Source organism: Hyalella azteca, unplaced genomic scaffold (assembly GCF_000764305.2).
Source record: "Hyalella azteca isolate HAZT.00-mixed unplaced genomic scaffold, Hazt_2.0.2 contig11130, whole genome shotgun sequence".
Taxonomy (NCBI): domain Eukaryota; kingdom Metazoa; phylum Arthropoda; class Malacostraca; order Amphipoda; family Hyalellidae; genus Hyalella; species Hyalella azteca.
In genome coordinates this window covers 46,427-59,231 of record NW_025941139.1, presented here as the reverse complement: position 1 = coordinate 59,231, position 12,805 = coordinate 46,427, and the positions used below count along the sequence as shown (strand labels likewise).

Below are 12,805 nucleotides of genomic sequence, written 5' to 3'. Positions count from 1 at the left end.
GATGCCCATGCGGTCCACCTATGGCGTGTGCGTATCTTTGCCATGGGCCATAATGATCAGTCTGTTAGCCGGACTAGGTTATGCATGTCCGGACTGGCGGATGTTCCAACTAGCTGGCTCCTTCCCCACTGTATTGCTGCTTCTATTAAGTAATCCTCTGTGAGTATATGCATGTGTTATACTATTCCTGTCAACTTTCACGTTACTAAAATTAGTATGCATTCCTCACAAAGATCCTTTGAGTAAATTATTTTCTTATGCTTACAAGTTGGCAAAGTTAAAAAAATATCAGAAACTCAATGGCATCAAATACTTACGGAAGAACATAGATAAATATAATCAAACTGTCTCTCAATTTTATTATTTTCCAATCTATGCGCAGTTTACTGAAAGAATCTCCACGTTGGCTAGTTACTCGGGGACGGCTTAAAGAAGCCGAAGCTTCGCTGCTCGGAGTCTCGAAGTGGAACAAAACGACGTACAACTTGCCGGACAATTTGATGGGCGTCCTGGAAGGCATTCATGCGGTAAACATTTAAGGAGTGAACACGGTCGCAAATTTAGAAGATGTTTCTTAGCTCACAGTATGACGCGTGTTGGCGTTACAGAGTTAGGTTTTTTATTTAAGAATGTTTTTTTTCCATTGGTAGCCTTTTCTCGATTCAGCGTGTATTTGTTAGACTGTGATCAGACGAAAATTAGGAAAATAATCATTATTTCCTTCTCAATGATCGTAAAAAGAATCATTGCCAACCCTTAAACATCAAAGGAATTTAATAACAAAGAAAGCGCAAGTTACTTCTACATAGATAATTATCCAAAGTTTTATGTCCTTTGACACGCTATTTAGGTACCTACGTAAGTTGTAATCTCTTTCGTATAAATGTGCCTTCTTCCTATTGATTTTACATGCATTCTATAAATGTTTTACTTAATAATGGAGTTGGCTCCAAAACTTTTTTTAATGAACATATGGTGAATTTACTTGGAGTTTTTTCGTTTTAAAATTCTCCTTCAACTCGTGATTTAAGGAAGCTCATTGCCTAAACCACAGAAAGATTGTGAGGAGGAACCATCTTCTTCGTTCCTGTCCCACTTCAAGTCTCTGGTGTCGTCGCCGTACCTGCGCAGAGTGACCGGCATTCTGGTGCCTGTGTGGCTGATGCAGAGTTGCCTGTACATCAGCATACCGCTCAGCGCTGACCAATTCCAGTACGTCAAAAATCAATTTAAAACTGCCTATCTATGCTTTATTCTAAATGCGCTTGCTGCGCAAGCACGTAAAAATAAATGAATCCAAAAATGACACGACTTGCTTGCCGGCGAAAATTACGCGATTCATGATTACACCCTTGCCCCCGTCAGCTCACCCTACGTGTATATGGCCGTGTTGGGTGTTGCGGAAATCCCTGCCTATTCCGTCACGGCTCCCATCACTGCGAGGCTGGGCAGGAAAAAGTTCCTCATAGGAGGACTTCTTCTCGCATGTGCTCTGCAAATCACCGTCGTGGTTCTCACTGTCACAGGATACCGAAATTGTGAGTAGCTACTATATTTACGCATTTTGGTATCTATGATCAGAGGAAAATGCTGACAAAATGTCATAGCAAATAAATAAAAAATTAACAAACAAAAATTAACAAACAAAAATAAACAAACAAAATATTAACCTGGTTAATCTTAACCTGCTTAAATATATATATATATAAATGATTAAATAATAGATATAAATTGATGGAACAAATTCCAGATTGGCTTCAGATTTTGCTCGTCGCGCTTGGGTACACGATGATCTGCAGCGTATATCAGGTACGAATATACGTTAACTATAGAACCATATTAACTAAGGTAGTACACACTATCTGTGTAACCCAACTGGAATGAAACATTTAAATCTGAGTTCAAGATAATAATATTGTTGAGAGTTGACATGAAAGGCATTTTTTATAATAAAGTTATCATGTTTGTACCAAGAGAAAAAGCAATTAGATAGCCTGGTTTGCTATTAGTAAATTGCCCGACAGACATAGAGAGGTTTTATTACTTTTGGATTCAAGGGTTTCAAATGAGTTTCTATTTAATTTGAAATGATTTTGAATACACAGTTATATTTGAAGATCAAATCTGAAGAACGCGATTCATTATAAAGCTTTTCTGGTCCTTGACTAACAAGAATGACATTGCATTGAAAGACCAACCGTACTGACATTTGCACTACCGAATCATTATCAAATATTTTCAAATCAAATAAGTTATTCAAAGTAAAATGAGGGAAGGCCTAAAGCAATCTCCGCGCGACAGCTCGATGGCCTCATTCACTATGGAGTCTGATCGACTTGCGAGTCTAATTCGGTCATCTTTAAACGTACCAAATGCGCCAGTGTATGGGGTCTAACGAGCCGATCAAAATTAAAGGCAAACGAAGCGGTGTCCTTCACTTCTTGCTGTGGAGCTCGGCTCCGCTCAGCCGCTGGACTGGAGTATCAGTTCATCGGTGTACAGTACAGTGGATTTGATATACGGCATACGCCATATAAATATTAAATTCTCGAAATGACTCCTAGTTGCTAAACAGCTAGATGAAAATGAAAATGAGGGTTTCACATGATGTGGACGGCATGAAACCAATGTTTAAAAAAACAATCAGCTCAAACATGCTAATATTCTCAAGCGTGAGATGCAATATAATCGTAGCTCGGAATGCAAAAAACTAAATTGAACCAATTCGTGAGGTAAATATAAATTAATTTAAATGGTTCAGGAGTACTGAAATTTTCCAGTACATTTCGAGTTCACCAAATGACAGATTTGTTTCATTGAGGTTCCCATCTTTTTCACAGGTGAATATGTTGTTCTGTGGCGAACTGTTCCCCACTTCCATAAGATCTCTGGGCACCAGTCTGTCTCATTTCACCTACAATGCTGGCGAAATCATACCCCCGTTGCTGAAAATTGCACTGGTTCGTGTGCACTAAATTCGATTTGAACCATGTTATGTCTTTTAATTGTGATACATTGAGATATTTTTTTGCTGAAATACAGCTGATCCTATGGTGGTTTAGGCTTTGGTTCACCTTATACTACCGAGCACGAGCCAGGCATATGCCAGTCACGGTCCGTTCCCTGCCATGCAGGTGCATCCATATGTTCGGTCCGGTCACGGGTCGTCCTCACTTCAGTTCTTTTCATATCATGTGCTATGCCAGTCCGAGCAGCATATCAGATTTGACAAATCGGGTAGACGGTGTCTAGTATGAATATTTTCGTATATCTGCTCAAATCTGATATGTTGACCTAGCAATATGGTATAGTTGACAAAAATTAATTGGCAAAGCTGCAGTCACGCCCGGTTAAAATATCGTTTGCCTTGATCGTGGTTTGGCTGTACCTGGAATGACAGGTGCCTTGCACGGATGGTTTCAATGCTTCTATAGAAATGTATTAGAAAATATTGGACTAGACTGTGACTGGCACATGCCCGGCAGTATGGTGTGAACCAGGCTTAACAACCAGATTTGAACCATCATTATCTGCACGGCTTATGATTAAACTTATATTGATAAAAATGTGATGGAATAAATTGCCTTGATTCATAACGTAAGAAATCTATAGGTTCATAGTTTCTTTGTGATTCCGTTAGTCGAAAAGGTCATATATTGAACGCAATAGCAAACTTTTGTTTAAACGCGCTTCAATAATAACTTTTTCACTTTGATCAGGCAATCAACTTGAACCGACATTTATCTTGAATGAAATTCTGGCTATTTGCATTTTTACGCAAGATGTTCACTTTGTCTCTATCTGGACAGTATTATTTACACACAAGTTCTATGTTTGACAAAATATTTACTTACGCGTTCAATAGAAGAACGAAGAATAATTCTGTCGAGTTACAAATTGGACGATCAGAAACTTTAGGCCTTTGCCAGTACAGAGTACGAATAATCGCGTAAACTGTGCATTGCTCAATCACAGTCAGATGTCATGAATTTCAGTTGAATGCATATAAACATTAGTTAATCACTTATTATCGATCCGCGCTTTTTCCAGCCTGCAGGCCTATCATGGCTGCCTCTAACCATCTACGCCATTCTCGCCGGTTTGGCAGCCTTCCTGATATTGCTGCTGCCAGAGACCAACAACAAGCCGCTGCTGCAGACGCTTGGGAGCTCGCAAGTTCACAGCTTGGAAAAAGATAACTTTGTTTCCAAACCTCGGTATGACAGTGTTCAAAATAATCTTGAAGGAATCCCTCATAGCACGACTGGGCAGAAACAATGACTGCTGAAGACAGGCAGGATTGAAAGTATAGATCTCAAAATTACAGTATGCAGTAATTATAGTATAGATCTCAAAATTAAAGAAAGAAACTATAAAAGAGTAACTTGCCATTGACTTGTGATATGAATAGAATAGAATAGAATAGAAGTGTCGGCGTTGAAGACATAGGCCCATGGCCTGTTGCCGATTCTTGAACTTTTCGTGACTTGATTCACAAGGGATCCGGCCTTTGGAACCCGATCTTTCCATAACTGACGATTGATTGAGATAGCTGCTGGACTTATTGCCTGCTCCGAATAGATGAGCTATGAGGCTAAGTAGTTGTGAATTTATGAAGTGCGGTTCTGCCGTTCCAAATGAAAGCACGCACACTCATTGAACCAAAATAAAAATCGTCATAGACTCTCACGGAATCTCTGAAACGAAGTAAATAATGTTATAATCTATGAAAAAAACGCATGCAGTTGTGAGCATAAGCCATTATGCGAGCAAGTGTTCCCAAGATCCTAATAGCGATACTCAAAGAGGAATGTCTTCATATTGGTGGAGTGTATCACCCCCGTGTAAATAACTCGTGTTGACCGTATTTGTTAAACGTACTTTTCTACCAATTCCCATGGATGAAAATTTAATGAGTCGAAAAAATTCCTGCCTTGCAAACGCGTCTTGCCATACATCAGAGCTGATCTGGCCTGAGTCTACCTTTTCCCAAACAACATTTCACAAAAAGCCACGCATTTGTAAAACAATATCCTCATTTTGTATATTTTGTATCGATCTCTGTGTACCAGCCTGTCTGTTATCACCTAGTGCATTTTATGTAGGAATGGTGAAAAACCAATCGAAACTTTAAAATGAAACTAACTCGTTTGTGTAGTAAGTAGTTTGAAGTGTAATTGAATAGCACTAATTAGAATGGTGGAAAATTAAAGGTAAAGTCCAGTTGACAAACTTGAGGTGAATGAAGAGTTCTGAAACTGCTGTATTAGTAGTTGAAACGATCCAGCAATACAAACGTAAATCACTACCATTATAATAAGAGAAGAATATCTTATTAAAATAAAAATCTACCACCGGCTCCCCCAAGGAGTCCAAAAATTTTTTAGAGAAAAAATTCATATTTCATTATTAAATGGTTTCTATTTAATTTTTCTCAAACGAAGAATTGCTTTTGTATGTAAACTCAACCTCAATACGCAAGTAATTGTTGAAGGTAACCCTTGGAATCTTATAAACTCGCGACACTGAGCGCAGCAACAGGCGACATACAGGTGTGCGCACGGCACCAACGTACAGTTTGTCGTCCGTGGCGTGGTCTCGACAAAAATATCTTGTTAAAAAAGCTGCAGTCATCCCTACTGTGTCGACCTGGCACATGAAATACCTTTTGCATATTATAAAATAATATGAAATACCTTTAGCATGAAATACCTTTTGCTTAGTAAAATATTGATTTTACTTGAAAGGCGTCAATGATTGGCTGATGAACTTACGATCTCTTAACTTTATTTGAAAGTATAGGCCCAGCGAAATGTTCACCTATATTCGTTTACAGATGTATGTCGCTTATATCCTGAGAAAATGTCCACTTGAGAAAATCGAATATCATATTATATAGTATCAAACAATTTTTATAAGTTGATATTAATAAAATAATAAATTTTATTGTGGGAGTTGACATGTTTCAATGCTCCTCAGCAAGACACAGGCGCTGAAAACAATAAACAAATTTTTAATTTGTTTAGATTAATTAGATCAATGAGATTAATGAGAAGAATATTGAGATTAATGAGAAGAATATTGAGATTAGAGATTAATGAGAAGAATATTGCACATGAAACGGGCTAAATTTTCTGAAACGCCAAGCAAGAGCACTTTATCAACATCATCACATTTTGTAGCGAAATTTTTCTGAAAAATTTTACCAATTAGGCTAAATAAATGCTTATCATTTATCATGGTTTAAGAACATATATGTAAGGGAAATTCACCCGTTTTGATTTCGGTTACTTAAATTTATTTTTGTGTCGTAAGTTTTACGGCTGCTCGTAGGGTTGGCAACCATGCTATTTGATGACGTGGCGTTACCGGCCTGAAGTCCGGGTTAGTTCGTCTCTTTCGATTGCTGTAACTTGGTCGGATCGTACCTACTGTCACTATTTTCGAGTGCACCTGTAGCGTCCCTATTAGGACCGACTCTTTGCCCTACTATCATTGTTGTGTACTATCATTGTTGTGCGATAATTACTAGGATCTTTTCAACCTTATATATCAGTGTTCACTTTACGTATTTTGTTTAATAAATATTTGTTTACTATGCTCTCATTCCTCCCTTGTTGAGATCGGTGGCAGTTTAGGGTTAATTGTCGAATCTACTTGGAGTCGTCCTTTACTTGAACCTTACAATATAGCAAACATTCATTTATTTTCTTACCTCCAGGGATAAGTTTCGAAAAACTAATTTCATCACCGATATTCAGAGCAAAGAATAAAATCATATGCACAGGGCGGAATATATATTAAGGAGTTCAATTTGTCGATCGAATAATTATTCACAATATAAATACTGGCTCGTGTATAATTCAAACGCTGGAATAAATAAGTTAATGTAATACGATCTATTTTTCTAAAAGTTCAAGTGATGCTATAAAACACAAAAACAATAGCTCAAGGCACAAAACCTCAGTTCAATCAATGATTCGCGCTTCAATGAATGATTCAATCAGTTAACCATTTAGTAAAGTGTGATATTAGGATTTCTCAACCTACCGTCGATACTTGCAATAATCTGCATGACTAGTTTCAAGCAAGACCGATGTCGGTCCTATCATTTCTCTTAGCGCAAAATTGGCTACATTCACGGTTCGTATGTTTATAATGAAGACTATGCTTTTCAATTGTTTAACTTCGATGCCTTTAACATTTAATTGAGAGAAGCAGTGACTGATGCTGGCTGGGTTACTGCTGAACTTTTGCCGACGACATGAACAATGAAAGTCAGATTCCAATTTCTCAAGACGATTCATCGGTCATATTGATATGTGGATTACGTATATATTTCAACAAAAATTTAATTTGAGAGCTACTGGAAGTCATGCTTAGTGAAAGTCGGTAGTGTATTTTGTTATTATAGCAAATATTTGGTAATTTTATTGCGATTTTCGGTGATTTTTTAAAATGACGTCCAGAAAACGTAAATGGAAACGAAAACGCCCGTCCCTCCTATACAGGAAATGCGAAATGAACATACAATAAATAACTTCACACATATTGAAAATATACAATATTTTGAATAAACAGGTCAACGGGAATATAATCGAACCTCATACGGAGGAACACCATAAAAAGAATATGGCAACGGGGAGAGTACCAGTATTATGTAAAAAATATAACTCAGTGCTCACTGCAGTGAGTGACAGAGAGCGCATTTTCTCGTCGACGAAAACTTGAGGTCACGGACAGACAGACAGACAGACAGACAGACGGACATGGCGAGCACAATAGTGCATTTTTTCCATAAATGAGAAAATGCGCTAAAAAAAGACATACAATCACAATGCGCGGATGTGGTAAAATGACAGTAAATCTTTATTATAAATATTCTATGTGCTTACCCGTCATTATATACATACGACAGAAATCTTAGAACCACATGTTAACATCGACAGCCGATTTAAACAACCACAAATTATGTAACAACTCTTGTGTAAACATTAAAAGAGTAAATGAAAAGAACTACAAAGTTTACTACAGGCCATCAGCGTGACCCAAGACAAGCGAGCTGAGCTGCTACAGCGTGTACAATATGAGTGAGTGTGAGGTGAAAAGAGGCCGGTGAGGTCCAGCTGCCACAATCTAGTTGTATGTTCAATGTGAGTGAGTGAATGTGAGGTAAAATGAGGCAGGTGAGGTCTAGCTGCCACAATCTACTTGTGTGTTCAATGTGAGTGAGTGAATGCGAGGTAAAATGAGGCAGGTGAGGTCTAGCTGCCACAATCTACTTGTGTGTTCAATGTGAGTGAGTGAATGCGAGGTATCTAGCTGCCACAATCTAGTTGTGTCTTCAATGTGAGTGAGTGAATGTGAGGTAAAATGAGGCAGGTGAGGTCTAGCTGCCACAATCTAGTTGTGCGTTCAATGTTGGTGCGGGAATGTGAGGTAAAATAATGCAGGTGAGGTCTAGCTGCCACCATCTAGTTGTGTGCGGACCACAAGCCTTACAGTCGTCCACTAACTCTGCTGGGTATAGGTCGGTAGTGAATGAACTTATCTGGCAAAGAAACCTGTGTGTGCAACTGTAAACAATATTTACTTGAATTTCCTCAAATACCAAAAGTGGCGAATGGAATGTAGAACTACGTGCATTGATGCACTCATATGAGATTTTCTAAATGAATTTTACTGTGATAGAAACTTGATTTATTAAAGGAGTCAAAAACTGATCGAATCAAAGACTTCAAGAACTAATACATTTGATGTCTTCCCATTCTGCAGATTGCGCAGAAATCCCTGAATTTCATTAAAATTATAAACAAAGTTTATTATTTAAGTTAATGGATAATTTTTTGATGATTTTGAGTTGTGAGTTGGTGCACCACCAGCGCCGAAATGAAATGACAAGGCATGAGAACGTGAGATTAAATCAAATTTAAATCACCAGAAGAATAACGCTATCCCGATACGAGGAGTTATGGAAGAAAAGTCATGGATCAAATAGCTAGAGAAATTTTGAAACAAATCCAGTTGTATGTAGTTGAAGAATTATTAAGAATTCTTACTTATTAAAAAAAGGAGCACTTCTAGCAAATTAAAGGGTGGAGATTGTGTTTAAAACCGATCAGCCCTTTAGGAATTTCATTCTGATCTTTAATGCAATTGGTTTAGAAGAGAAAGTACGAATGGATCGACTGACGGAAGACTATCGAATGAGAAGGCTGAATAAACTGAGCGTATAGGACAATTTTATGTTCACTGCTTGCGTCAGCAAATTTATATTTTATACTTCATCACGCCCATGCATAAATGATAAGCAATAGGTTGATTGGAATTAAAATTTTACACATCGATATTGCACAATCAACATACCATAATCATACAACTTATCAAAATATTTGTAGTTTTATAGTTATTTTATATATACTAATAAACATATTATTTATAATTTTATATTTTAAAACAGCAAAAAACTGAATTATAAAGATGGAATCGAGAACTGCGATTAAATTTTATGAATAGGGTTACAAAACCGAACACAAGCGTGAAAACGAATTATTTGATAACTTTTAACTTTAATTTATTTTCTTAAGTGATACAAGAATTTAACTTACAATTATTTAAGCGAAATGCTGTACACATTGTACACAAGTGCTGTAGTAGCCTGCAAAGATTTCTTAAGTTGCATCCGGAGTTTCGCAGAAAAAAATCAGTAAATTAAATATGGATACAATTATGAATAACCATGCAGACTCGAAACAGATCATTTGAAGAGATCAAATGAAGCAACTCAAGAATTGATACTCTCACCACACAGGAAATTAAATTAAACATTTGTCCACGATACATTAGCCGTCCATGGAATTATAAACACATTAAATTTTTTCCATCAGTAGATGAAGGGTATGTATAATCAAAAATCCTGAGATCCTGGCATATTAACGAGGTTTTAAATATAACAGCAACAACTCGTAGCATCGGGATAGAACTGGACGAATTCCTGCAAAATTAGAGCCATGTAATTTCCTGAAATAGCATGCAAAATTTATTAAAATGAACCATTCTGTTAACGGAAAGAAACTGCTCGCAAACATCACAGAATTTTTTTCCGCTCATAATTTACTCTCGATATAATTTGGGTTCTAGTTGTTCATAAAACCTTCGTTTAGTGTGATCTGTAAAGCTAAAAAATTCTATTATTAGGTGCAATTCTAGTAGTACATATATGTACAATATTAAACGTAATCCAAGGAAAAATGCATCGAAACATTCATATACATTAGAAAGAGATATTTTTAGGAGATAACAGTAGTAAGGCTTCGGCGATAAAACGTGAGTGATGCTAAAGATATCATACATACAGATCTAAGCAACATGAGTGTTGTCAAAGATATCTTACACGGCCTTCACTATAGATAATGAATCTATATCGATTGCCGGCTGGGAGCCTATAGCCAGACAACTACTTCACAGGAGACCACAAAATATATATCTGCGTAATAAACGTGGTTGATTTGAGAACAAGATAAATAATTACGGTTCAATTTAAGAAATTTACAGCTATCCGTTTGTAACACTTAATGATTTCAAACTGACAGCTGTGAATTTAACCCTTGCCCGTAACCCTTAATGATTTCAACCTGGATGCTCCCTGAAACCTAAATGGTACACATACCGCAGTACGATGAATGACCTTTAAAGTTAAAAAATTAACAGATGTACTCGTATACTGATCTATGCAACTGAACAAACAGTACCGCTCCAGTATTACAGTACCGCTCCAGTATTACAGTACCGCTCCAGTATTACAGTACCGCTCCAGTATTACAGCACCGCTCCAGTATTACAGTACCACTCCAGTATTACAGTACCGCTCCAGTATTACAGCACCGCTCAGGTATTACAGTACCACTCCAGTATTGACCATGCGATACCAGCGAATGCTCTAATTTGATTTGGTACAGAAGCACTTAAAAAAAGTTAGAATCGGAGAAATAAATGAATGAATATAATGTTCGTGCCGTCTATATACATATATAGATTAGTTTTAGCAATTTTTACGTTGCCCGATTGAACCCCATTCTTCACAGTTACGTTCTTCTTTGCTCTACTGGAAACGATGGAGTTTTCCAGTGAAATATTTCGAAATAGTGCCAGTTCAAACTAAAAATTCCACGCAATAACTGGTGCTGCTCTGTATTAGTAAACAGATACAGATATGTCATACATGTGGCGAGTTCAGATGAACGCAGTGAGCTTAATTAAATAATGTGCGTTAAAAATTACTTTTTAAATACAACACTTCTAAAGAGGCCAGTGTCTCTGATGTTACTCACGTACAATGAATTTCTTATATCATTTTTAGACATTTCTAAAAAATTTGTTTCAACATTTTTTATACCTATTACAATTTTTTTCACTTTTTTAAATTATTTATTCTTTCAATTGATTCAAGCATTGTCTCCGACTTTACGCAAGTGTGCAAAATTTCAGATCGACTGGACAGGTAGAAGTGTGTTAAGTATCGATTATAAGACTTGTAGCAGACAAACTAACAAACAAGAAGTGAAGTTAAAGGGAAGTGTTGTAAAATGAACGTAGTTTGACGTGATTCGGTTTATGTAAAGAGCGGTATGCATGAAGTTAACCAGATAGTTTGAAGTGTCTGCTGCAGTCGTTGTTTGTGAAGATTAAAGTGTATAACCTAAAACGAACCATATCGTTCCGGGCAAATGACGTTTAATCAACGCATAACAACGTTATTTCAGCGTTAGATGCCTGTGGTGGGATTGCCTAAAAGAAAAGTAGTCAATTGGGCCTATACTATAAAAAAAAATTGAGAGATCGTAAGTTCAGCAGCCAATCATTCACGGCCTTTCGAGCAAAATCCACCAATCATAGACAAGAAAAAAGCGTAAATATTTGCGTTCACTTAGCGCAATGTTAGGGAAACCATATATACTCATTTCACTGTCTCGCTTGTTTCTATGCAAGCACAGCTCACGCTGCCTCAACGTCATATGGGACAGCAATCCACAGAAGCTGTTCAATTGTCAGCCTTATTAATGATGAATAAAATGTAGACTGTTACGGGGCCAGTACCAACTGGGCGTAACGTGAGACTTTATCCTATCCGCAAAAAAACAATCATAGCTCGTCACACTTCTTGCAGTTCGACACAGAGTCACCGACTGGAGAATAAAGGCGATCAAATATGAAGCTTTCATTAAACGACAAAGTAAATTGTATGTAATGTAATTGTATGTAATATAATTGTATGTAAGTTGAAGACTTGGGGTCAAGACTTCGGAGGTCTCTCTGTGTGAGATAAAACTATTACAGGCACCAAACGTACACAATGGGTCATGCCTAAAACTATATCCTAAAAACTGAAAAGACCTCTTCACATGCATGTATAATAGCTAAACAGGTCGCACTAATATATTCCAGGTTACAATAAAAACAACGATGTTGGTCCTATCTAAAAATATCAAATTATCCCACGCACAGTACAAACCTGTCCAGTATGGTGGCGCATATCTATAGTGATCCTATCGAGCTAATATTCCGCAATACAGAGTGCATCCGGCAACTTCGCACGGACGTCTAAAGCCATTTGATTAAAAAAAAGGATCAATACAAAAGAGACATCTATAAAAGTTGCATTTCCCTTCTCTGCAATGAAAGCTTTTGTAATTCATTTCTAATTGACAGATTTTAATAACAAGTCAGTGAACTGACTGACTTAGGGAACAAGTCAGTGAACTGACAGATCCGTATAAAATCTACATAACTATTCAACAGACCGATA

General features: G+C 37.1%; 1 protein-coding gene across 1 annotated transcript; it reads left to right on the top strand.

Annotated features, from left to right (window-relative positions):
• Positions 1-4,384, top strand: LOC108674026 (solute carrier family 22 member 2-like). The gene is made up of 7 exons (XM_018161924.2): positions 1-159; positions 383-527; positions 1,055-1,212; positions 1,366-1,538; positions 1,751-1,809; positions 2,841-2,960; positions 4,051-4,384. Exons 1-7 carry the CDS (start codon positions 2-4, stop codon positions 4,279-4,281), a joined length of 1,044 nt encoding a protein of 347 aa, XP_018017413.2. The 5' UTR covers position 1; the 3' UTR covers positions 4,282-4,384.
• The last annotated feature ends 8,421 nt before the right edge of the window (positions 4,385-12,805 follow it).